This window comes from Athene cunicularia, assembly GCF_003259725.1.
Source record: "Athene cunicularia isolate RWA chromosome 1 unlocalized genomic scaffold, athCun1 chr1_part2, whole genome shotgun sequence".
Classification (NCBI taxonomy): Eukaryota; Metazoa; Chordata; class Aves; order Strigiformes; family Strigidae; genus Athene; species Athene cunicularia.
The window spans coordinates 61,082,785-61,108,698 of NW_020799092.1; the positions used below are offsets into that span (position 1 = coordinate 61,082,785).

The 25,914-nt window shown below is 37.1% G+C and overlaps 1 protein-coding gene across 2 annotated transcripts in view; it reads left to right on the forward strand.

The window, feature by feature from the left end:
• TUBGCP6 (tubulin gamma complex associated protein 6) overlaps positions 1-23,656 on the forward strand; it is a 24,030-nt gene extending 374 nt beyond the window's left edge. Inside the window, exons 2-27 of one of the 2 annotated variants that reach the window (XM_026863623.1) lie at positions 314-1,121; positions 2,638-2,801; positions 4,172-4,382; positions 5,024-5,197; positions 6,108-6,229; positions 6,557-6,632; positions 7,141-7,250; positions 8,889-8,980; positions 9,078-9,217; positions 10,889-11,038; positions 11,691-11,772; positions 11,850-11,938; positions 12,120-12,235; positions 12,909-13,047; positions 13,138-13,254; positions 13,533-14,844; positions 15,262-15,317; positions 15,571-15,763; positions 16,027-16,195; positions 17,519-17,660; positions 18,784-18,978; positions 19,215-19,347; positions 19,582-19,795; positions 20,898-21,097; positions 21,888-22,050; positions 22,847-22,955. In XM_026863623.1, coding sequence (XP_026719424.1) covers positions 375-1,121; positions 2,638-2,801; positions 4,172-4,382; positions 5,024-5,197; positions 6,108-6,229; positions 6,557-6,632; positions 7,141-7,250; positions 8,889-8,980; positions 9,078-9,217; positions 10,889-11,038; positions 11,691-11,772; positions 11,850-11,938; positions 12,120-12,235; positions 12,909-13,047; positions 13,138-13,254; positions 13,533-14,844; positions 15,262-15,317; positions 15,571-15,763; positions 16,027-16,195; positions 17,519-17,660; positions 18,784-18,978; positions 19,215-19,347; positions 19,582-19,795; positions 20,898-21,097; positions 21,888-22,039 — 5,295 coding nt within the window. In that variant the 5' untranslated portion in view covers positions 314-374 and the 3' untranslated portion in view covers positions 22,040-22,050; positions 22,847-22,955. Of the gene's footprint in view, positions 1-313; positions 1,122-2,637; positions 2,802-4,171; positions 4,383-5,023; positions 5,198-6,107; positions 6,230-6,556; positions 6,633-7,140; positions 7,251-8,888; positions 8,981-9,077; positions 9,218-10,888; positions 11,039-11,690; positions 11,773-11,849; positions 11,939-12,119; positions 12,236-12,908; positions 13,048-13,137; positions 13,255-13,532; positions 14,845-15,261; positions 15,318-15,570; positions 15,764-16,026; positions 16,196-17,518; positions 17,661-18,783; positions 18,979-19,214; positions 19,348-19,581; positions 19,796-20,897; positions 21,098-21,887; positions 22,051-22,846 lie in introns of both variants that reach the window. The other variant, XM_026863634.1, reaches the window with a different exon arrangement.
• Positions 23,657-25,914: the final 2,258 nt, after the last annotated feature.

The following is a 25,914-nucleotide window of genomic DNA, read 5'->3' on the forward strand; positions in this document are numbered from 1 at the left end:
GGGAGGTGGCGGGGGTCTCCTGGGCAGAGCTAAAGTGGTGAAGTTTTTGAAGGTGTCGCACATGAATCCTGATTTAGATAAGAGCAATCATCTCTGTTCTATTTTAGTCCACCGAGCAAAATCGGGCGTCTGGAATATAGCTTGCACCACCATCACTTTGGTTGTGATCAGTCACAGTGTTATTTTTATAGCTCATGGCCTAAATATCTGCAAGGTCAATTTTCTCTCTCATTTTGGGCTGTCTCAGTTTAAATTAAAGCATACTCATCAAATTCTCATACACATGTTTCTTCCTTTTCCTGACACTTTTCAGGTCTTTGCGTGAAACCAGAGACCCAGACTGTAACTGCTGTAACCTGACAATTTGATGTGAAATGGAGAGCATTACACAGTTGTTCAATGATTTGTGTGAAGCGCACTTGACAGGTTTGCCATGGAAAGTCCACCTGGGCAGGCAGAAGATCAGCAAGAGAAGGGCTAAGCAAAATCTGAAAAGGGTTGCTTATAATGCCCTGTTCATAAACCTTTTCCAAGATGAGGCTCGTAAGCTGCAATCAAACGTTTCCAGGCTTCCAGTGAAAAACAAAATTTTGATGCTATCTTTCAACTTGAGAGTTGGTGGCCTAGGTGCTCAGGCGGACAGACTAGAGAATCTTGTGGAGGAACTGGAAACAGCTGAATGTTTACCATTTACTGAAGTTAATTCTGTCTTGGATCTCTTAGTACAGCTTGCTGGAACAGGTCCTCCTCAGCTTGTACCACAAAAAAAGGACTATTTTCTGAACAACAAATATGTTGGGAGAAATGTCAAATACCAGGGTTATGATTATTATGATGTAAGTGTATTTGAGGCCGATATACAATCCCTAATAACAAATGAAGAATGTCAGTTCAATGACACAATTCAAAAGACGCTTCAGATAATGGAGGCTGCACCTGGCACTGGACTCCCTGCCATAGGGTTGTTCTCACAGAACTATCCTGCTGGTGACAAGTTTGAGAAAGAAACACGTGTGTCTCTCTTCGGTGCTCTTGTCCATAGCCGTACGTATGATATGGACATCAAGTTGGATTTACCACCAGTGCCTGACAATGCAGATTTGTCTGGACTTGCAATTAAAGTATGTTACCATTTGTTTTGGTCTTGAGAGTGTATGCATGCTTTCAATATGCCGCTTTAAACGTATAGTTAAACATACAGGTAGTCATTAAGATGAAGCAGGGATCCTTTTCTTTGCTGAGAACCAGATAAGCTTTTTGGGTAGAGATGTATGATAATCAAAACCTTGGTCTTGTCCTATAACTGTAAAAAAAATCATGTGGCCGTTGGCTTTATGAAATTAAGCCATCAGCTATATCTGTGCTTTCCTTACCCTAGTAGTCTTTTGCTTGCATTTTTGCCTGCTTTGAATATTGAACTCCTTTGCATTGTCACTTACTTGTTACTGTTCTGCCCACCTGCATAAGCATTCCTGTCTGAATGTATGTATCTTGCTGTTCAGATTACATTACCTGACTTGTATTTTCTTCTTGTCTTGTTGTATCTTAAAACATTTTTTAAGCTATATTTCATTGAATCTCCTAGTTCCTACTGTCCTTTTTACCTTTTCAGTGTGTACAGTTTCTACTGTATCTACATAGCACAAATAAACAGTGCTATGTTTTCTTCTCATAGAGGTATTAGATAAATGTGTTGGGGTGATTTCTGTCTGTCTTTCTGTCTGTCTGTCTTTCTGTCTGTCTGTCTTTCTGTCTGTCTGTCTGTCTTTCTGTCTGTCTGTCTGTCTGTCTGTCTTTCTGTCTGTCTGTCTGTCTTTCTGTCTGTCTATTTTTACTGTGTGTAGGTAGTTTTTTTTATACTTCTGTAATTTCAATCCTCATTTTGGAATTCCTTTAACTCAAGAGTCTTAATTAAGACTAGAAGGCAGAGACATTAGAAAAGAAAACCCCTGTGCCATTCAGTGTGCTCATATGGATGTGAGTCCTAACTGAGGGGAGGCAGAACTTTTTTGAGTAAGTGACGTACTCTTTCCATCAGACTGGAAAATTTGCAATTTCTTGAAGAACATGTGGCTTTTTATGTGGGTGTGATTGTCTTTTACTAAAATTGAGTACTGTTCTGCACATGCAACTCCTGTTGAGTGGGAGTTGAGGATGTGGCATATACACTGTTTGGACATATGCAGATTTTCTGCATATGAATAAGCATAAGGAAGAAAACTGTGTTAGTCATAGTTAAAAAAATGTTTGCAAATTTGAAGAATTAGGACCTGGATCATTTGCTGAAATGAAATACTGAGCAGTATGGTTTTGTTAGTGTTACATATTGTTGAGTATCCAGACCTCAGATTCTCAGAATGTGGAATTCTATGCTTACCAAAGGAGTAAGTTTCAAGTTTAACACTGACATATATTATTTTGATGGTGATTGTTGCTGTATGTATAGGCATTAATACCTGTAGAGACATCAAATGAAAAAAGTGCTTACAGAAAAAAACTTAGAATAAAGGGAGAGGGGACAACACAGGTTGAGTCATGTGGAGTCACTCGATCACAAATAGCAGAACATCTTTGTTATTAGCATATGTTTCTTTAGTAAAATGTTTTCATGTATAACATTTGAACTCTCTCTGACAGGTTCCCCAAAGTATAGACCAGTCAGAAGATGAGGGATTCCAATCAGCATCCAATCTGACTCCCGATTCTCAGTCAGAGCCAAGCATGACTCCAGACATAGACTTGTGGGATGCAGTGCTTACATATGGACCCAGCAAACGAAGATGTTGGGAAAGAATTGGATAGTATGTGTCTAATGTTACTGGCAAACTTACAATCATATACAAATGTATGAAGGTGCATTTTTTGTCTTAGTTCCAAATTACATCAGTATAATGAAATGTGCATATTTAATTCACAGAATTCAATATACTGTATCAATGATTGAGAAGGGAATAAAGGTTGTGCGGTTTCAACAAACTGCTTAAGTTGCAGTTGTTTCATAGGAAGAGATAAAACAAAATCATCATTGCCAAAAACACTGAAGGCATTATGGGAATACTTGTTTGTGTGAATTGCAACGTTTTTCTAACTAATCTGACTTCTTATGCACTATGCAATTTATCTCAGTCTAAAATGATTGATTCCCTGTTTTCAGTTTCAAAAGAGAAAGTGGTAGTTGTATAGCACTAGAATAATTAAACCTGTATCTTACAATATTGTATTCCTTTTCTGTCTGTAACCAAACCAGAAATTTCTTAATGGTCTAGTTAGGCTTGTAGTTCTTCTAGTTGAGTAGAAGTTGCATCTCCTGAGAGAAGGCTCTAGATAGCCCTGTTAAAGCTTCCTAACTTCCCCAAAATGAAAGAAAAAAAAAAGGCAGGTATGGCAGGTATCTTCCTTACATTCGTGATGGACAGTGGTGTGCTTGACTGATTCTTGGAGAAACTTTGTATGTTTTCTGTAATTTTAAGTAATAATCTAGTGATGTGTCTGTTGCAGTGCTATACAGTGTTTTTTCAGCTCTGAGCCTGAGAAGCTCAGAAAGTCAGAAGTTCTCTGACCTGATTTTTCGAAGCCACTATAGCACATTCTAGCTTTGTTCCTAGAACAAGACAGTTTTTCTTGCTACCATTTAGACTGTAAGGATCTTACAGTCAAATATAGACCATATACCTGACAGCTTTCATGTAGCATATGCTACTAGAATTCAGAATTTTGAAGAACTGGAAGGAGAAATTGTTTTGGAGGGGATAGTAGTCCTTACTGGGAAGAGCCAAAATGTGTTAATAATAGCATTTTGACCATATTGCTTTTTAACATATTTGAATATCAGTATTATATGGACCCTGAAGATCTGGTATATATTGACCTAATTTTTCTAATGTGAAAGCTGCATCAGGGAAGGCCACAAAAGAAGCTGGTAATTCTCTGTCAAGGTTTCTGTCTATTAACTGATGTCTGAATTATCTACCTATTTCTTCACTGTACTGAGTTTGGGCTACAGTGTCATTGACTGTATGCACATTCTCTTGAAAATGTACCATATTACTAGTAGCTTTTTCTGTGGTCAATACAGGCTGTGTAAAATTCTGAAATGCCTTTTTTTCTTTAGGAGATGTATTTCCTTATTTTCATATAATCACCTTGTAATGTTGTGTTTACTCTGACACAGCCCACCTGGTAAAAAAGAGGAACCATATCTTACTGAAGCTGGGAGAGAAGCTTTTGACAAATTTTACAAACTTCAAGAAGGGGAATTGCAACTGTTTAGTAATACTGTACTTCAGCTTCCACAGCTTGTGCTAATGAAAGAACCTGAACTGGTTAAAGACGTCTTGAATGTCCTCATTGGTGTGGTATCCACTACATTTTCACTGAATCAGGTATGGAAGATTTTTAACAGTGCTTCTTAGTCTCATCTTTTTCTTCTTTTCTTTGTAGAGGTTTCCTCTTCAGTATATTTATTTCTTTTGGGATGTTGCAGATTTTGAGAGTTGTGGGTACTGTTAAAAAGGTGAATGTGACCTGATGGCAATAAGACAGAGTGTGTGTGTGTGTGTGTGTGTGTGTGTGTGTGTGTATATATATATGTATACACGCATATATAACATATATATATACACACACATATATATACATATATGAGTGTACATATGTGTGTATACATATATATTGCATTATGTTATTGCAATAGGCTAAGAGCATTTGTAGTCCTCTAAGTGAAAATGGGATATGAATACTTAAAAACAGATGTGTAAATAGTTTTGTAGATTGGATTTTCCGTAAGGAATTAGATAATGAGTCTTATTCTGTATATTTGAAAATTCCATTCATAATTCCTTAAATTTTGCTACAATTTAATATGTTTATCTTGCTGTCCTAGCTATAATCTTAGTCACCAGAGTTTCTAAACTGAAAATTTGTCTGCTGTTATTTTTGTGTGTAAATGATTGATATTTTAAATCATAATTCAGCTATGAAATACTTGAATCTGCTTGGTTTTTCTTTGCCTGTATCCTTTTAGGCTGCTCAGACCTTTGTTATAAAGGAGGGGGTATATGTGTCTGGAACTTCACCAGAGGCAATGCACAACCTACTCTTGGAAGTTGCAGAGTATGGAACCTATTACACACGACTAAGTCGGTTTTCTCTTCAGCCAGTTTTAGATTCTTCATACAGCAAAGGACTTGTGTTTCAGGTAAAACAATTGTATTAAATCATCTAGATTGAACGGGCCAATTATCTTAGATAGAGAAAGTAACTGATTTTGTGTAAAGCTGGAATTTCTGCAGTCTGCAAAACTGCAAAGCATTTTAAGTGTAAGGCTCATCTCAGGTCGGCAGTGAATGCTGGAATTTTTAGATGTTTTAAAAACATTATGTGTTTACACATTACTATGTATAAAATTAAAATACAACTTGTCTAATACAGTATGCATATATGTGACACATATTTTTTAAAAATAAAAACGGAAATAAATTATATTTAATAGCTTTAATTACTTTTTCTCAGTTCAGAAATAAGTGCAAATTTTCCCTGTCCTCTGTATATTATGCTGAAGTGTATGTACACTGTGTAATATTAGGTGATTTCATCCTTTTCTAATGCATAGAATTAAGTTAGGATTAGTTATGAAAAAGTATTTGTTCTGTGTATTTGATTTACAGCAATATTAACAGAAATGGAATAAGAAGGTCTCTGTCTTGTTAGAAAGAGTTCTAGACAAGTTTTTTCTGGTATCCAATTTAGTCATGAAAGTAAGGAAACAGGTTTCCCTAGGTTCATATTTATAGCTATTAGAGAATGAGAGGCTTCTCAAAGGGCAATTCAAAGAAGCTGAACCAAGGTGCTTTATTACACTGTGTGTGGGTACAGGCTCTGTACATTGGATGCATGGAGAGTACAGTGGAGTCATCTGGTTAATTGGAATGTCTGAAGCTGCATGCACTCTTACTTGGCCCTTACTTCGATATACACATCCTTCTTAGCTGCATATGCACATTATTTTAGTAAAAGGTTTGTTTTTGTGCGATGCAATTGATGTGAGACATAGATAAACTATCAACAGCTTTAACAGTAAGATTTTCAATATTTTCTGTTGATACTAGGCATTCACAAGTGGGCTGAGAAAGTATCTTCAATATTACCGAGCCTGTGTTCTGTCAACACCTCCTACTTTAAGTCTTCTAACAATCAGCTTTCTCTTCAGAAAATTAGGTCGACAGTTGAGGTAAGAGAATAATATTAAATATTTAAGCTTTTCGTAGCAAGAAAAATGCAATCTAATTCATGTGCACCAAAAGAGACAATATTGCTTGGGCATTCTTACACAGTCTGTCAGTGTTTTTCCTCTATCTTAACAGAGATTTCTTTATATCCAGAAGATTCTAGGGAACACTTGCAAGGTCTTTATATTCATTTTCTTTGTTATCCCTGTTATCATTCAGCTCATACAGTTGTGTTGTTGTATGATGTTAAGCTTTAGCAGAGTTCATCACTATGATCTCAGAGACTTTTGGTTGAAATTGTAACAGTTTTAATATGTTTTTTTTTTTAGGTATTTAGCTGAACTTTGTGGCATAGGAACAACAGCGCTGGGGATCAGTGGTGGAGCTGGTGTTTCATTTCCTACGGTGATAATTAATTTGATGGTTTTATGTCTGGTTTGTGTTACACTGTTAATATTCTTCAAAATTATGTAGAATTTTACACAAAATATTTAGTGTCAGTCTCTCTGCTACCGAAGATATGACTTTGGACCTCCAGTTAGAATGCCATGATTCTTTCTCCAGATATTTTTAATTTTGGAATTTTGTCCTGCATTTTCAATTCCTAAAGTAAACAAATGACAAAAAAAAAGAAGCCTTAGAGCACATTTCATTTCATTTGAAGGGAAATGTTTGTAGCAACTCAAATGAAGCCAGCTCTAAACATACCTGTTTCCTTCCAGTGACTATGAAGTGAGCTTGAGGTAGCTAGCTCAGATAAAGTGATCTTAACTGCAGATAGCTAGAGGAAATGAGATTAATCCAGCCTTCTGTGTCTAGTGAAACATGTAAAACTGTGTATTTATGAATCTTTTGTTATTAAACTTGTAGTGAAGTTTGTTGCCTAATATTATAATATTTTTCAATCTTTTAGGGTGTTAAATTGCTTTCATATCTGTACAAAGAGGCTCTCAACAACTGTAGCAATGAGCATTATCCAGTTCTTCTGTCTCTGTTGAAGACGAGCTGTGAACCATACACAAGGTGCGTCCATACTGTTCTCTGCCTAGTTGTGTTTAAGAGCAATTATGAATTAGTAATCTGGTGTGTAACTCTACTAATTTAACAATGGCTTTTAAGATTTCAGAGAAAATATAAGATGTGGCTGTATCTGCAAAATACATATTAAAATTAATTCATTTTGCTGAATCCTTCTTTTCCTCTCTTTTCCAGCTCTGTAACAACATAATGGTTTTATGTGTGACTATATTAGTAAATAAATGCATGTAAAAAAGATTTTCTTGCTGCTAGTCCTGGAAATTCATACTAAAATATAAGACTTGGATAAGCTTCTGTTTTTTTCCTTCACATACCTGTAGTAAAATCCTGAAACTGCCAACTAACAAGTTTCTCTTCGTGTTGCACAAACTGGGAAAGATTACATTTATTTCCACTCTCTTTTGGGCTTTTCAGTAATCAAAAATTTAAAAAAAATTAAAAATCTGATGTTCATTAAGTAGATGTAACTAACTAACAATAGGAAGCAGAGTTCCTTGGATTGCAACAGTTTTGTTAAGCAGTGCACATAAATTTAGAAGTTGTTTATAGACTTCTGAAGAGACACAAAATTTTTTAAAATAGATATTTATAGGGTTTATAGCTGTAGTCCTCATCAGTTTACAGTCATATTTAATAGATGTCCTGATACTAGAAAGAGAAGACCAAAATCTGTGAAAATCCTCTAAATTTAAGATACCTCCTGTGGCCACACTTTTTGTGTTTTCTTCCTTCTACATAAAATGTTCTTCAGAGAAATTTAATTTCAGATTAAGACTCACTGAAATATTTTCACAGCTACTGCCCTGCAATTTATAGAAGGCAGTCAGAAATACCAAGGGTGGGATGTCGTGGCATCACTCTTAGATTTGTTGCAGATCTTTATTGAAACATCAGTCATATATGATCAGGGCTGCCATGGAAGGAGGCCTCTGTTATTTGCAGAAAGCGTCATCCCACTCATTTATTAATCTGAAAGAAATGAAATAATATAAGTTATTGCTCAAATCATAGTAACATCAGATTTAACACTTTAAATGTTCTTAACTTTTTACTTACAACCTTAAAATTGAATGGTGGTTCCTGTGCTAAATGCTTCCGGTTTGTTACACTGACCCAGCATCTAGAAACAGTGTTAGTATTGCAACTAGTAAGAAAAGAAAAGATTAGCTTCAAAGTGCTCTGAGCCTTTTTATCTAGAGCTTCAGGTATTTTTGTGGGTTTTTTTCTTCAAAAGTTTGGTTTCACACAGAGGAAATAGGAAAAAGCATAAATAAATACTCCAAAATACTGATTCTCATTGTTGCATGTATATTAAAAATATCTCTAGGTCTGGGGAAAAAGTGCTTGGTATTGCATATTTGTTTTATACCCTTTCATTTTCTCCCTGCTAAAGTTACCTCTCTTTAAAATAAATCCTTTCTACTTATCTCTCCCTAAGCTTTTGATGTGCTGCAAAGATTTCTAGAATTTTTTAATATATACTCAGTAAATTAATATACAGAAATAAAATGATTGCTTTAATTAAGGCAGTGTTCTTTCATATTAACTATGGCTATGGCTATAATAAAGTTGAGAAGGCAAGAGGATTGACTCTTCAATATTGTACAATTATATTTTTTTCAGATTTATCTATGATTGGGTATACAGTGGTGTATTCAGAGATGTTTATGGAGAATTTATGATCCAGGTGAATGAGGATTATCTTTGTTTCAGAGGTAAAGTATGTGTATGGAGCATTTTTAATTTATATAATTTGTGCTGTTAATTAAATAATTTAAAATATATATTTTCATCTTTTTGTTTGATATGTAGATAAACATTACTGGACTCATGGTTATGTTTTGATTTCAAAAGAAGTAGAAGATTGTGTGCCTGTATTTCTTAAACATATTGCTAATGATGTATACATATGTGGGAAAACCATAAACTTGCTGAAATTGTGCTGTCCTAGGGTAAGTTTTGGTTTGATTCCTTCCTATTACACTGAGAAAACCATGTCTCTTTAGAGCAAGTTTCTAGGCTTTTAGCAAGTTTGCTCCTTTATTGAAAGCTGTTAATGCATCAGTAGGATGTTAATTCATGAAAGGCAATGAGTTGCTCTCAGATACTTGTGAACTGTTTATCCACTTTATTTGCTAACACCCACTGCAGAAATACAAAATTTTAACAGCATCAAATTCATCGTATCCAATGCATGCGATACATTTCTTATTTTCCTTTGTATTGACAGCAGGAATGTTTTAGGCTTCCATTTTTCACACAACTCACATTACTGTTTTTTGGTTTAAAGATGCCTCATTTACCAGGTGTTGGCTCAGTCCTGCATAGCTCTTGTATTTCAGCTATTTCAGCTCTATTACATTTCCAAGAAATGCTTAAATAGTTCTGTTTACTCATATGCTGCAGAGTCTTATCCTTGACAAGAAAAACATGTTAAGCTATGTGTCTTCCTCTTCATATATGCCTAACAGTGAAACAACCACAGAGGTGTCTGAAGGCTATAGGCACTGTTTCCCATGTAACTGTTCTCTTTCTAAGATCAGACCTGCCCAGTCTTGACAGAGCTGAGCAGCTCAGTATCAGATACAAGGCATAAGCTTAGTATCTCAGGTGAGGTGACTCTCTGCTAGTTCTCCTAAGTCTGCTCTGATAAGCATTCTCAAACCACGACTCAGCTGTGCCAGTAGTACTGGGCTTTTTAAAAACCAGTGTCAGCCATCATTTCCATTATAAATTATAGCTTTATCAGTCACTAACACAGTATCTTAATACTGATACATTCCCCCAGGATGTGCAGCTCCCAGATTCAATTGTCTTCCATCTGTCTGAGAGTGCCAGTCACATTTCATCCCTTTTCATGATAGTGCCCTAAACAGCTGGCTTTTCCCTTTTGATTAGGCTGACAATCTCAGGAGCACAGCTCTGGGCGTTCCATCTTCTGGCTTTTGCCAGTAGACTGGGGAATCCAGTGTGAGCATGCTTGTGCACTCTTTATTTTTTTGAAACTCACTTACCTGTTTTCTGCACTGAGTAGAACAGCTTCAGAGATTTCGGGATGTTGAAGTGGAGCAGAAAGACCTGAGATACTAATCTAGAGAATAAGTACTGTCTGATGTGCACTGGCCATATTTTTGAGAGTTATGTCTTGTATTAGAGCTCTCTCCTGTAGGTGTGAGTTATGTTCCAGACAGTTCCTATTAAGTGGGGATCTGGAGGGGATATAAGTGAGCAAAACCTAACTTTTGATAGGAGAGCTGCATTCAGTGCTGAGTTACCCAGGCTCAGCTAATTTGGGTATTCAGAAAAGCAAAATTTTAGGCATTTAGAACACAACTAGTATGAATGTCTGTATCAGATTTTAGGTTCCTGTCCAAGTCAGTAGGAAAGAGGGGAGCCTGAGAATTTGACATGTACTCCATGTTCTGGAACATTATACCTCTGTCTCCTATTTTGAATGGTATAAATGCTAAAAACAATGATAATAACAATTTTAGATCCTGTGTGGAGGCTTCTTTCAGTATCTTCAGGCATTGCTAAATTAAAGAAAATATATAATGTGAGTTCATAATCTAACATTTTACAATTTAAAGAATTTATTTAAAAGGAATTTTCTCATTTTTCAGCATTATATTTGTTGGTCAGATATACCTGTTCCCCGGATTTCAGTTATTTTTTCGCTTGAGGAGCTGAAAGAAATAGAGAGAGATTGTGCAGTCTATGTAGGTCGCATGGAAAGAATTGCCCAATACAGTTCCATAAGCAAGGAGGAAAAGGTAAATGAATAAAAGAATAAAGACCTTGTTGTTGGGATTATTTTTAATATTACTTTTTGTTGTAACTTTGAAAGAATTTGTATTTATAGTCAGAATTTTTTTATTCGTCAGTTGCTCTTTGAATTACTATCACAGTAAATAAACTTAATAAATGTGGCTTTTAAAAGTATAGGTGGCATGTTGTTATTTGTTGGCATTTTCATATATTAAATGAGTTTTGGACTTCCTTCTTAGCTTTTTGCAGCAGCAAATTTGCCCTCCTACTGAAAAGTACTGATAAGATTGTTAGATTCTATTTTAACAAATGTGACAATCTAATTAGTAGCCAGGTAAGACTTGCTTTGTAATTTGTGTAGTTAATTGTTTTTATAGAACTCTTAGTTATAAAGAGACTTCTTTCTTCAGATGCCATCAATATAGTGTATATATCAGATGGGTTTGCTTTGTTGTAAGGTCTGGAGTATTAACTTTCAATATTAGTTTAAAGACTTTCCATTTAATTAATTGCTTTATTCATATTTCTGTACTGTAATAATAGATTAATAACCATTATAAAGTGTGTGCCTGTCTTTACAACAGTGTATTTTCAAGTCTAAAAAAGCAGAAAAAAATCCCATCCGTATTTTTGTTTGTTTGGGGTTTTTTTTTTTAGGATTTGCGCATGGAAATAGCCAAGCAAGAATTAATTGTTCATGCTCGAGAAACTGCTAGCAAAGTACTGAAAGCAATTAATGGTAAGTTGCAGTGGTGTTTCATGTATTTTCTAGTGGATTTGTTAATGTAAACTAAGAATATCTCTATTATAATACAGATCGACAGATATCAGAACGAATGGCTTTGGATGCAAAGAAACGGGAACAGTTTCAGAAGCTGAAAGAGCAATTTGCAAAAGACCAAGAGGTATTTCTCTGTGTTTTTAAAGGCCAGCTTTTTTCTTAGGCAAATAATGGAAAGGATATCTTGACTTACTGTGCTGAAGTTGAATGAATAGCTCATGGGGTACAAATAAGAACTTCTTGTGGATGTGTGCATTACAGCTGGTATTGAGAGTGGCTTTTAAAAGTGTTAAATATTTATGCAGCGTCGCCTTGCAATAAAGCAAGAGGAGATCGATGATGATTTCAGCTATGCCCGAGAACTCAGAGAGAGAGAAAAAAGACTGAAAGCTTTAGAAGAAGAACTGGAAAAAAAGGCAAGGTAAATGTATCTGAATAGTCTTCCGAAGCGTAGCTACTGCAAAACCATAATGAAGACCTCAGGAAAAATTATTGTATATTAAAATTTATGGTACTAGCAGTTCCCAGACATTGCTCTACAAGGGTAATGTTTACAGCTGAAAGACGGATGTAAGGATTTCTGGTTATCTATCAACAAGTTTGTGATTTAGGAATGGTTAGTGGCCCAAAAATCTTGGACCCACTGATCTGTGCCAGCTCTATCCAGTCTGATTGTTGTTATGATAAGAATTTCAGGAAACAAATTAACTACATCTTACAATTAAAAGCTGAGCCCACAGCAAAAATGGTCACATGTATGTCAAAACAGGAGTAAAAAGCAGATGGAGGAGTTTGATAATTATTTGAATTGCTCTGTTGTATGTCTAGTTGTATTTCACTTTCTTCTGTTATATGTAAAAATACTTAGGATAAATGAGTGACCTACTAAGAATAATTATAGAAAGACATACTGACTAAGAATATAGTCTGGTTTTTTTTCCACCTGTTTATTCTCTGTGATTGAAGACTCTGGCTTCTGCTTTTAAAAATTGCTTCTCAGTTCTGAAGTGCTAAAAGGTCTTATTCTTTAGAAGGGAAGATGAAAATCAGTATGCGAAAATCTTTAACTTAGCTTTATTTTTACCTTCATTTAGGCAGGAATTAATTGACCATTATAGCAAACTTTCAGATGATGCAGCCCGTAGGGAACAAAGAGCATTATGGAAAATCCAGCGCCACAAGTTGGAAACAGCCCGTCTTAAGTTTCTATTAGAAGATCAAAAACGCATTGAGGTACCTTCTGAAAAGATTTAAGAAATGTTATTTAGAAAATTTGATACTTAAAGACTTAAAGACTTTTGGTTTTATCATTTTTATTTACAGGAAATGCTTGAAAAGCTTCCAGATGGAAACTACAGGAAAAAATTAGATATTATTCCTTATAAACAGTGCCAGTTGGCTTTAGATGAAAACTCTGCTGTGAAAGATCCACATTCACAGGTGAGTTTATTTTCTTACTGTCCTGGTTCAGCTCGGATAGGGTTAAGTTTCCCCAGCAGGGTTGCTGTTCTAAGTTTCCCTTGAGTTCATTTCATGGTTCATTTCAGTTCAGTAAACACAAGGTTCACTGCAACAGCAGGGTGCGTAGTTACCACATTATTTGTGGTACTTCTGAAAAACTGGAAAATATAAAATCTTACTTGTAATAAAGTGGTGCCCTAATAAGTAGCTTGATTATGTGGCTTGCCATACAGTGTAATAATTATTTCTTTTTTTAGGTGTCTTCTGTGAAACCTCTGCATTCTAATGAGACAGTTGGCAGAAGAGAATCTGAGCCTGGACTGGAATATGCTACTTCTGCTGACCAGGCACTGCCCATGCCAGAGCCAACAAACAATGCTGATCATCATTTTCAGCCTAAAGCTGCAGAATCTGAAAGCAGTCTCCAAAGTTCAGAGAAAGCATGCAGTCCTCTAGGCAGTGCTGATTCCCTGCCTGAATCCACTGTGAATATAGAAGATTTCTTATCAAAGCCACGAGATGAAGAAAACGTTGCCATTAGCGTGCAAGGATCTTTGCTAGATGAAGCATTCCGAAATATTAACTCGGATCTTTCTGAGACTTCTCAAGTAAGTGAAAATCAGCCTGTCTTGAGAGGAGCACTGGAAGGAGAAGACAATGTTCCATTGCATCAGCAAAACGAGTATGATTTTAATACAGTTCTCAGGCCATCTGCAGCTTGTCAGGGACACGTTAGAGTTGGAGAAAATGCATTTGATGTGGAGTACAGAAGGCCTCGGTGGAATATTCATGGACATGCGTCTGATGCCAACATTAGAGTGGGAGAATATGTACCTCACGTGGACACTTACCAGCCACATTCAAATCCTTATGGGCATTCTTCAGACTCCCATATAAAAATCAGCAGCTATACATCTGAAGTTGAATCAAGCAGACCCCGATGGAATGTTCACGGGCATGTTTCTGAAGCTCATATTAAAATTGGGGAATATGCTTCAGAGGTAGAGCCCTCAAGGCCTAGGTGGAACATTCATGGACATGCTTCAGAAGCCAATATTAAGATTGGAGAGTATGTGTCAAATGTAGCTTCTACAAGGCCTCGATGGAACATCCATGGTCACGCATCTGACGCCAGTATCAAGATTGGTGAAAATGTGTCAGAGGTGGTCTCAGCTAGACCTCGTTGGAACATCCATGGGCATGCTTCACAATCACACATCAAAATTGGAGAACTGGTTTCAGATACAGAGCCTGTGAAATCTCGTTGGAGCCCATTTGGTCATGCATCCCAGTCAAGCATCCAAATAGGGAAGTGGGCCCCATCTATGGAAAGTGATCCAATACCTCATCGTAAAACCATTACAGGTCCTTCATCTGACTCCACAGTTCAGACACTTCTGTACAGTGAAGAATTATCTCCTGCTGAAGGGAGCAGAAAGGAAGCAAAACCATCACAAGTTAAGGAAAAGACTTTACCACAGTCACAGTCATCTGACAATGTTTCAGTCTCTCCTGATGCTAATATTAAAGATGACAAAAAGGAAAACATAATAGAAGAGAAACAACAAGGTAAAATAAAATTAAGTTTATTCAGCCAGCATTTGCTAAAGGGTTCATAAAAGTAACTGTAAATGTTTATGTTCAAAATGCGTACTTAATATTTAATTATATGCATAATTTTTCAGACACTATTAGAATTTGTAGGAAAGAATTTGAGCTTAGTCTTGTCTCTTATATACAATAAACAAAGCATTAAAAATGTTCTAGTGTGAAACTTCGTGAAACAGGGCTTCATGTGGTCTCGAGTAGAGAACATGCATAAAATTGCCTGAGAGGGACTATGGGGAGGGACTGTTCCTGGGGTGGTTGTTTCTATGATAGTCTGACGAGAAATTTTGAAGCACTTCGGGAACAGATCTGAACTGTGAACTAAGTATTATAAGCAGGTCTAAGTAAATGCTGTCTTTAATTTACGTGTAATTACAGTAATCACAAATGTGGTCAACAAGGACCCTTCCCCAGATTCCTCACAGAGCTTACAGGTAAGAAACAGAGTACTTGTTGAGAAGACTTCCTTTTCTTTCAAAGGATTAAACACTCGTAGTTAAGGTTAAAGTTGCTGTCCTAATGTAGTAATCACTGTAATACCACATTGGTTTTGCATGTCAGAAAAGTACAGGTGAGTAAGCTGTTTTATTTTCAGTTGGAACAACTAGTCAGTTACCTGTAAGAACACATTAATTGTGAGTAGGCAAAACCAGCGTCTCATAAAATTTGTCCATTTTTTTGTTTTAGGCAGAAGAACCCGAGAGAGCAATTCCGCAAGATACAGTCCCTCAAGAAACATTATTTTCTGAAGCTAATGCTCCTGAGACTAAGGAGAAGGAAGGGAGAGAGGAAGATACATGGAAGAAAGAACAAGCTTATGTGAAAGCCTTGTCAGATCAGTACTGTATTGAAAAATATCAAGACAGTTATGATTTGATGTGTGAGTAAAACTGTTGTAAGGGTAGATTAATAGAAGATGTGGTAAACTTCAGCAAGAAAGCTGAGTGCCAGAAAAAAATACCTGAATTACCAGTAAATTTCCAGCACTACAAACTGTAGTGGCCAAACAATTTGTATGATGAGATACACGTTTTGACACATTATGATTTTCTAACCTAGAGGGGTTTGTAGAGTGTTACAGAAACAGATTGTCAAATTGCTTAAATATAATAACCTACAATGTTTATATATTTTTAAATTTAGCAGAACTACCAGTTTCTCATCTCTTGCATCACGTGATACCAAGATCATACACGTTTCCTGTGGATCCTATGGTACAGTCAGCAACAGATGAAACAGCTGTGCAGTTGAGTGAGCTTCTGTCTCTGCCGGTGCTGATGAAACGTTCTATTACTGCTCCACTTGTATCTCAGTGAGTATTTGTTAGAAACATGGAATCTATAATTGAGCAATTAATGTGTTCTTTATTAGTTCTTTCTCAAGACGAGTTACACATTGATCTGTTTTCTTAAATTTTCTTTGCTTCCAACAGTGGTTCAGTGGATGGTTCATCACTACCTAAAAAGTTCAGATTTACATTATAATTAGTAAAGTAAACTTATATTTTTATGTGTAAATTAAAAATTTGAAGGCCTATTTGAAATAAAAGGGCTTGGAGGGAAGTGTTTGCTCTCAGACTCATGGATTATGCAGCAGTGGTTTTGACACCATTGTTTTCCTTGTTCTTTTAAAAAGGTTTATTTTTTTAAATGTTTGTGCTAGTTTTTATTTGGCAGATGAAAGATAAGAGAAAAAAAACTTTTTGATTATGTGAAAGCTCAAGTATATTGATCAGGATATATTTTTTGTTTCTATGGGAACTCTGGCTTCAAGAACAAGCATTTACAAGTGCAAGCTGTTCTTGTTACTATGGGAATATATAGGGAAACCACATATCTGCTGGACCATTTTATTAGTATATCTAATGGTATTTTAAAGAAAAGTTTTTGTTATTATGTACATGATTAGCTTCTACCATGAAAACAGTTGTTCACAGATGTGTTGAAATGCTTTCTGTTTTGGAATCAACTATCTTGTAAGTTTGGATTTCCATTGACTGACTCTGAGTATGCTATACTCAAAGTTTGGTGCAATGTAGAAAGAAGTTGTAAACATCCAGATTGGCTACCAGAATGATCTCTATACAGATGCATGTATTTAGCAAAGCAAACTAAGTGAGCCAGTGTTGTTTACTGGCAGAATTAGCCTTTCCCTGATATGGAAATTAAATTATTTAAAGCTAACTGGAATACCTACGCTATACTGCAAGCTGTAGTATAGACCTGCCTTCAATATCTAGTCTCAGAGCCTTACCAATTAGGATATTCTTCTCAGGGATTTAATAGTCTTTCTTAATCTGTTTGTGTAGGTGACAGAGATAAGACAGAAGGCTGTTGATAAAATGTTGCTCAGGCCCAGCAGCATGTTCTAAAGATCATTGTATGTAGCCAGTCTTAAAATACTTCCCCAGTACTGTTCAGAACCCAGTTATCTGAAGAGGTAGGTTTTAATTCTGGTATATACTGGATGAAGATTTATTTTTGTCTCTCTTTTTTTTGCTTGTGTGAATATCATCCTGTCTTGGATATTAGAGTTAAGTACTGGAGCATTAATCTGATGTAGCCACAGCTGAATATTGACAGTAAGGAAGGAGTTGCTTGTAAGAAAAATACCTTGTCTGTGTTTTTATTCTTAGTGTTTCTCTTGTGAACAAAGCAATAGTTGATTACTACTTTGTGGAACTGAATGTAGAGAAGCATTTTGAAGCACTGAGACACTTTTTGTTAATGGAAGACGGAGAGTTTGCTCAGTCACTCAGTGACCTGTTGTTTGAAAAGGTAAATTTACTTTGATTTCTTAACCCTTGGTTTTGAGTTGTCTGCTTTAGCTTGACACCTCTGGATTCATTTGGATGGGAATGAGGGAATGGTGTGAATTAGAGACCTGGTTTGTGCTGTTTTCCTCTCTTGTGCCATGTTGAGAAGTCTTGTAGCAAGGAACTGTGTTGATGTTGTAAGGATGGAGGCAAAAGAAGGTCTTTTGCTTGGAAAGGATGCCCATGGAAGTCCCAAGGAAGAAAGTAGTATCTCCTACTGCTAATCCCAGCAAGAGAGAGTACAAGGATTTGGCACACTGAGGATAATAATTTCAGAATTTGACAGATAAACAGTCATGGAAGGGTATTTCGCTTTCCTGTAAAAAATGCTGCACCATTGCTCTGTTCTCTCCCATCTGCTGGCAGCAAGGCTGGAAGAGCCTGTTGCCATTTGCTAAAATTCAGTGGAAAGGCCTGTGTTGCAAAATACCTATTCTTACCTCAGATACCCTGTAGAGCAGAGGGGAGGGCATCTGAAGAGAGGGCTGAGTGCTCTGATGATACAATATTTTCATGACGTATCCCTGTGTTCTTGGGGAAGACAGCAAGGTAGGAGGGATAGCATGGGTTAATACAGCTGGTTGCCAGTGGAGATACATGGCTGTAGGATAGTTAATGCATTTATCTGAATCCTAAGAGTGCTTTAGACCTAACTAGGGAAAGCACTTGGGGATTTAGACTTGATGAATAGCTTTATTTGTAAACTTCTGAGGGTACTGAGTTGATGAGATAGGCAGATGGGAGACAGGTAGGTAATACCAGTCCTATCACTTGGCTTTCTGCCCCACCAAAGCCTGAAGGGATGTGAAGCACCTCCTGAACCACAGCAAACTGCAGGCTAACATACCAGAATTAATCAGTACAGGTATGAGAATACCTTCATGCTGTGAACAGCAAATAGTTCAGCAGTTGCTTCTTGTGCCGTTTATGCATCCATACGGCAGAAGTAGAAACTTCCAGTCAGAATGGTGGAGCAAGGCAGGATAGTCACCACTTTACCATTCTGCTTTAATTCACCTGTGTTTAGGAGCCAAGACTCTTTATTAATACTGTGTAATTAGGATTTTTTTTTTTTTCCCCCATAGCTTGGATCAGGACAAACACCTGGTGAATTGCTGAATCCACTGGTTCTTAATTCTATCCTAAATAAAGCATTACAGTACAGTCTTCATGGTGACACGCAGCTTGCTTCCAATCTTTCTTTTGCCCTCAAGTATCTTCCAGAAGCGTTCAAGCCCAATGCGCCTGATGCTCTGAGTTGCTTAGAGCTAAGGTACAAGGTAAGAAAGTGTGGAGAAGGGTAGAATGCTGCAATTAGCTCATGGTTCTTATGTACCATGGTAGAGAAGATCTTTTTAATAATGGAATACCTTTAAGAATGGAGTAAAAACATTGTGTAATGGAAATTACAGGATTTGCTTAGCCTGGCCATTAGAGTTTTGAAATACATATATTATTTTGTGCTATAATTTCTAACACAAAAATATAGTATGATCAGCACTGTTACTTTTTTTAGGTTGACTGGCCTCTGAACATTGTCATTACTGAGAGCTGCATGAATAAATACAACAAGATCTTCTCCTTTTTACTTCAGCTGAAGCACATGGTGTGGACACTCAAGGATGTTTGGTTTCACTTAAAACGCACTGGTAAGTATAATGAGTGAACTAGAGAGCATCAGGTTAAAAATGCTTTTAGCACCCTGTGCTAGACAATTGCTTATAAACAGTCATGTCAAGCTTCAAAAACCACAATTTTTAAAAGAAACTTGCTTGGCATTTTAAACAGACTCTACTAACAGAAACCTTAATTCCTTTAAAAATCCTGATTTTCGATGGTCTCTCTGTGTGCTGCTGATAATATATTTCTGTTTTGATTTTCAGCTTTAGTGAGCCGTGCATCAAATTCTGTTCAGTTTCGACAGCTCCAGCTGTATAAACACGAAATGCAGCATTTTGTGAAAGTGATTCAAGGTTACATTGCTAATCAGATTCTTCATGTTACATGGTGTGAATTTGGAAACAAACTGTCTTCTGTAGGTAACCTGGAAGAAATTCACAGAACACATGCTGAATACCTCAACAAAGCAATCTTCAGGCAAGCTACCATTGTTATTTTTACTTTGAATATTTAAGTTAGTGGAGCAGCCAGTCGAGCCTAACGTGTTTGTACAAAACTGACTTCTACCTGACATGCTAAGTAGTCTTTACACATGAAAGTGTTCTTATGTAAGGGAAACAAACTTCACGGCACCTTTGAAGTCCATACTTCGAGGCTTTTCCTCAGCTACCCATCCTCTTCATTTCCCCAGACTCCTTGGAGTAGCCTCCAGCTCCTGTTCACCCTGCCTCTGCAAGCTTCCAAGTCTACTCAGGACAGCTCTAACCTGAAGACTAAGGGCACACTTGCCACAGTTCTGTTTTTCTTTCACCCCATCCTTGCCGTAGCCATTGTAAATGAATGCTGTTTCATTCAGCATCTGCACAAGTAAGCCTAGCTGGAGAATTGTAAAATGTTTCCTCTATACATTGTATGAGCCTTTAATATATGTGCAGTGACCAGGACTGGACTGTGAAGGAACAAATGTGACCTGATGCCTCTGTCCAGATTTATGAGCAGTGCAAGAGACATCTGTCTTCTAGGAGTCACAAGCTTTTAGCCCTTTTGGTTACTGTGTATGAGGCAGAAGGGTGGTGTGAATAAGAGGAGAGGAGCTAGAGTTTATTTGGTTTCTTCTTAAACAGTATACACTGGAATGATAAAGTGGGGAGGCAGAGGGAGAAGAGATGATAACAGAAATTATAAACAAGGAAAGAAATCTGTCCTTTCATGTCTCTGTTTTTCAGTTTTAATTAGAAATAACTTGCCTAAAGCTGCTGTTTGGATACCAGGTGATGGGATGAGAGGGGATTAAAGTTTAAGGAGACTCAGAGCATGATAATGTTTTTAAATGTCATCTCTTTTGCAAGTGCAGATGTCATTCTAGAAATCAGATACACCAGTGCAAATACCATGCCAACTATGTTGGGTTTAGGCACCTTTTTTAAAATCACTGTTACAGTTGGCTGCATCCTTGTGGATTATTTTTTATAAGCAATTAAAGAGGACACCTAAAGGATTGTCAACCCCATTGTATTTTTCGTCCTACAACCAATAAGTTATGTCAACTACATTTTTAAAGTTGTGTTTGTTCTGTTAGGGGTCTGTTGACAGAGAAGGCGGCCCCTGTGATGAATATCATACATAGCATCTTCAGCCTTATTTTGAAGTTCCGCAGCCAGCTGATCTCTCAGTCATGGAGCTTCGATGCAGGGAAGCAAATGGCTGTTCATCCCAACTTTGGTCTGATGCAGCAGTCATACAATACCTTCAAGTATTACTCCCACTTCTTATTCAAAGGTAAGAAATTGCATAAATTGTAGATAGAAGAAAAAGTCAACTGACAACTGAAAAAATTGCAGAGGTTTTAGAAGTATAATGTAAAATTAGGAATTATTGTGTACTTAGCAAGTACAATGAAAACTGCATTATTGTGGTTTGCACAGATCTGCATATCCATCAATGAAAATGTCCACACAAGAAATCTAACAGATATCCCAAAACTGACCATAAGTTTTTGTTAATTTGCAAAGTAAGTATGTGGTATTTAGCTGTATATATGCTTACATTTTTCTTTTCTCTGGGATTGAATTCTGGAACTTTTTATTGGCAGCAGTGAGAGATGGCTAGATACTACTTAGAAGTCATTTTAGATATATCTGCTTTAGTTGAGTATTATCATTGTTACAAGATTTGAAAATTCCTGTGTTGGACTAAAGCTGAGAGCCTCCTAGCACTAGTTGGAGCTTATATCCAATACTCCACACAATTGTTTTTCAATTTCACAGATCATTTGCCAAATGTTCTTTCCTTTAACATGATAAAATTTCTTCTGTCAGCGTAGCCCGTAACGTGAAGAAATGGTTATCTGTCTTTCCTCTCCATTTCTCTTTCAGATCTTGTGTTTTCAGTACAAGTTATTTATCCTTCCCCTGAGTACAAAGATGGTTCATGGGGTTTGGTTTTTGTTTTTAGAGAACCCTTAATTGCTGAAGGAAGTGCAACTGTTTACCTTACATCTATTTTTTTAGAATATTTTCTAGTCAGACTATATTCTTCAGGAAATGAGCTGCCCTTTTTATTCTTTAAGGGTGTCCAAAAATGGTGTCAAAGGACCAAAAACAGATATTTCAGGATGAGTTAGAATGGCTGCTTCCAAATTCTACAGGAAGTCAGAACACCTCTGGGAGCCACCTAAGCCCATACTACGAGATCTATGGTTGCTTCATGGACAGAGATTAATAGACCATTCCGTAAGGAAATTTGCTGAGTGACCTAGTTCTTTACACCCCCTTTATTAAGCACTAGAGAACAAATATGTGCTTGTTCATCTACACTTGTACCTTCAGTCACCGTGTATTGTAAAATGCTCTCTTTCACAATGGGTTGATCCAGAATCCATTGAAAGCCAATGCAGTGTTGTCTGGACTTCAATGGCTTTGGCTGAGGCCCTAACTTCTAACTCTACACTTTCCCTTCTTCCTTGCATGCTACTGCTGCTTGCTTATTCCCTTTATATTAGTGCATGGGATGCTTATGAGCTTAGGGGGTTTCTATTGCCTTTTTTCCTTTGTTATTAAGGAAATTTAGAGTAGTCAGTTTGTTCATTCATAGAGCTTGAGGGGTTTGTCCCACGAATTTCTCTTTGGTTTTCTCTCTCACAATGGACTTTGCTCAAGAAAACTTCAGCAGAGCTGCTTCTTTCACAGGGGTCACCAGAGAACTTAAACATGCTCCCTGGTCAGTTGAAATTATGGTAACACACCATCTTATTATCAAAGCAATTTGAGAAAGCATTTCCTTATTAGAATAATACAGTTTCAATTAGAACGGATACATAGTCTTTCTTTTGCATCTTACTTGAAATACTTTGTAATTCCAGAGAGATACTGGACCTTTCTTATGCAGAAATACACATTTGTTTCTGTTGTCTTCAGATTTCTGCATTAGTCTTTTCTTTTAAATTAAAATGCACCAATACTCTCAAGGCTGACTTTAGACTATTACTCTTACTTGAAGCTTATTTTATTTTTTTTGGTTTTCTTCCAGTGGTAACAAAGCTTGTAAATAGAGGATACCAACCACATTTGGAGGACTTTCTACTGCGAATCAACTTCAATAACTACTATAAGGATAACTGAACTCCACAGAGCATGGTAAAATAGAAATAGATAAACCTATATGCTTATGCTTTATAGAAGCTTATGCAAATGCCATGCAAGAGGCATTTTTCTTCAGTGAAATAACCCACTATCTAATAGCTTGAAGAATATAACTGCCACATACTGAGAATGATGCTTTGTAAAATCCACCATGCCTACCAGCTGTTTGATCTACTGCAAATTGATGTTGTTGTTATCACAAAGGTAGAACAGCTGAATGCCTGCTCTTAGCAGGGGAGAGGGTGCAAAACTGTATATCTGTGAATGTGTAAATGTTGTATTTTCATTGTTGTGAATTTCCTCCATGTAAATACATGTATGTGAAATAAATTAACAGAAATTTTTTACAACTGTTGAGAGATGAGTATGAGGTATGAATGTTCAGACATAAGTACCTATTTGAAAATAAACCCCATCAAACATATTAATTCTCAATCTAATCTTCAAGGCTATTTGTCACAGTGGAAGAAGGTGTAATAAAAAGACCTTGCACTAAGGAGACCTGCTAGGAAATACAGTTTTTGACTGTTCACATGCTTGGTAATTCTTGGATCACTTGTGCCAACTTTAGTTTATCTTAATTTAAGATATATGCCTTATTTTGTGGTGATTATGTAAAGTACCAAAACCAGAAATTCAGCATCACTAAATTGCAACAAAGCTCTAATTCCAAATACATTCCAACTATTGCTTTTAACTGCAATATCACATTTTCAATTTGCTAATAACTTTCCTTTTGCTTGTTATTTTTTTTCCCTTCTATAGTGTGAAAAGAGACAATTGGATTTTTAACTTCATGGTATGAGAATGTTGTAGACAGGGAGTCTGCTCTGAAGTTTATTGATTTTGAGCTCCCAGAGTCACAGTTTTTTAAAATACGGATATATTCATCAGGAGCTCATTGTCTGATTAATGGCCACTTATTTAAAAGTACAGGCACAGCTAGCATATTACCAGTACTATGGGATATTTAATATGATTTTCTGATGATGTAATTTTATGACTGTTTTTTTTTTTCTGAAATAGAAATTAAGCATTAGAGTCAGAATATACCAACTGTAAGGTTGACCTGAGTGTTTCTGTTCCTGCTCTGGTACCAAAGTCAGTATAAAAATGTGGCAACGCACAGTTGTAACATGCATGTTCTATGCTGTTTCTTTATCTGTGCTGTATTTAATTAACTAGCTTCCTTCTGTTCTACAGAATAGGAGATTGAAAGAGCAAGTGACTTGCAGATTGAGCTATTTTGTCACCTGAGCAGGTAGAAAGCTGTCTACCTGACTTGCTCTTTAGGAACGTACAGGGCCGTGTGTGTGTGTGTGCAAGCTTGCCTTCTGTTACAGGCTGATGCCTTGTCCTGATGCCCAACTCCCCACTAGAGAGCAGCCACAGAGCTTCTGCACAGAGTAAGTAGCTGTTTGGGACCTTGGCACTACAGTGTAACTGTAGAAAGACACAGTTTAGCTTTCCCATGAACCTTGTGTTGCTCCTGGAGGAAGACCACACTGCCTGCAGTCAGCACTCTGAGGTGCCTCTGCTGGGCATTGACAGAGGCAGCAAAGAGAGAGTAGAAAGAGGGAAGAGAGAATTGTTTTGGAGCACCTGAATTAAATTCCTGGTACTGTTACACAAAAGGACAGCCTTCTCCCCATTGACTTCTAAAGGAGTCCCCTATGATGAATGAGCAGCAAAATTAGCAATAGCTGAAAACCAGAGCCTTCTCAAATGCAGGCCCTGAGTGCTGCTCCTCCACATCCCACCGCACACTAATGCAAGATCCACTTCATGGTGCCATAAAACCAGGCTGCCATTCTACATTTGTAGCATACTTCCATTTCAGTCTTTTGTGAAAGATATGCTGAACTGACATGGAACAAATAGTTTCCCTTAATCATTGAAGTGCTTTATTTTCTCTTAATCCCCTACAGTCTTGCCCTCTTCATACTTGCAGTTTTCAAACATTTATAAAGATAGTGACTTTTGGGAGGGAGTTGCATTAGCCTGCAGAGATCTGTTCCAACCTCAACTATTCTGTGATCTTTCTGATTCAGCATAAATGCTGCTGTTTGCCTTTGTATCAAGCTCCCTGTCCTCACACTGAGCTCTGCAATGCTGATCACTTTACCAAATTTATCCTTTTTAATGCACCTAGTGAAAAAGCTAGCAGCAAAGTTCAGACTTTAGGTGCAGTCCTGCAGTGATGACCTGCTTTCTTACAGGCAAAAGCCTTTAGAAAAAAATGAAAGTATGGAAATGAAACCCTCTTTTCGCCTCACCTTTTTATTGCTGAGCCTGATGCTACATGGCATGGACTGGCCTTTTGGCCAGTTTGGGTTAGCTGTGTCCCTTCCCAAGCTCTTGCCCACCCCTGGGCAGGGGCAGAGTGAGAGGAAGAGACAGCCTTGACACTCTGCAAGCACTGTTCAGCAACAGCCAAAACACTGCTGTGTTATCAGCCCTGCTTCAGCTGCAGAGCCAAAACACACCCTATACAGGCTGCTGTGAAGAAAGTTAACTCCATCCTGTCCAGACACTGCACAAAGTAAAATTAATTTTTATTTGGAAAATACTGTTTGTTTAGAAAGGGTGGTTAGGAAATACAAAGAATGACCTCAAACTAGAAAAACTAATGCATGTTTTCAACTTTGTGATGTTGTATGAGCGCTTCAAGTAGAGTTGTAGTAGCTCTCTGCTTTTCTGCACAGTAAAACTTCTGAGTGCAGTGACTGAAAATCATCCAGAGACATCTACAAATCAGAATTTTGATCCAGACCTGGGCACAGGTATTCTCATTACAGGTGGAAGGGTGAAGGACCCACAGCCAGCTGAGGTCCCAGGGTATGGGGCCAGTCAGAGGCAGCTGAAGGCCATTCCCTCCCTTTGCCCTGGCTTCACTGATAGGGGCTGTGCTATCTCTACTTCTGGGAAAGAGTTAAGGCTGGATGCATCTTTGAT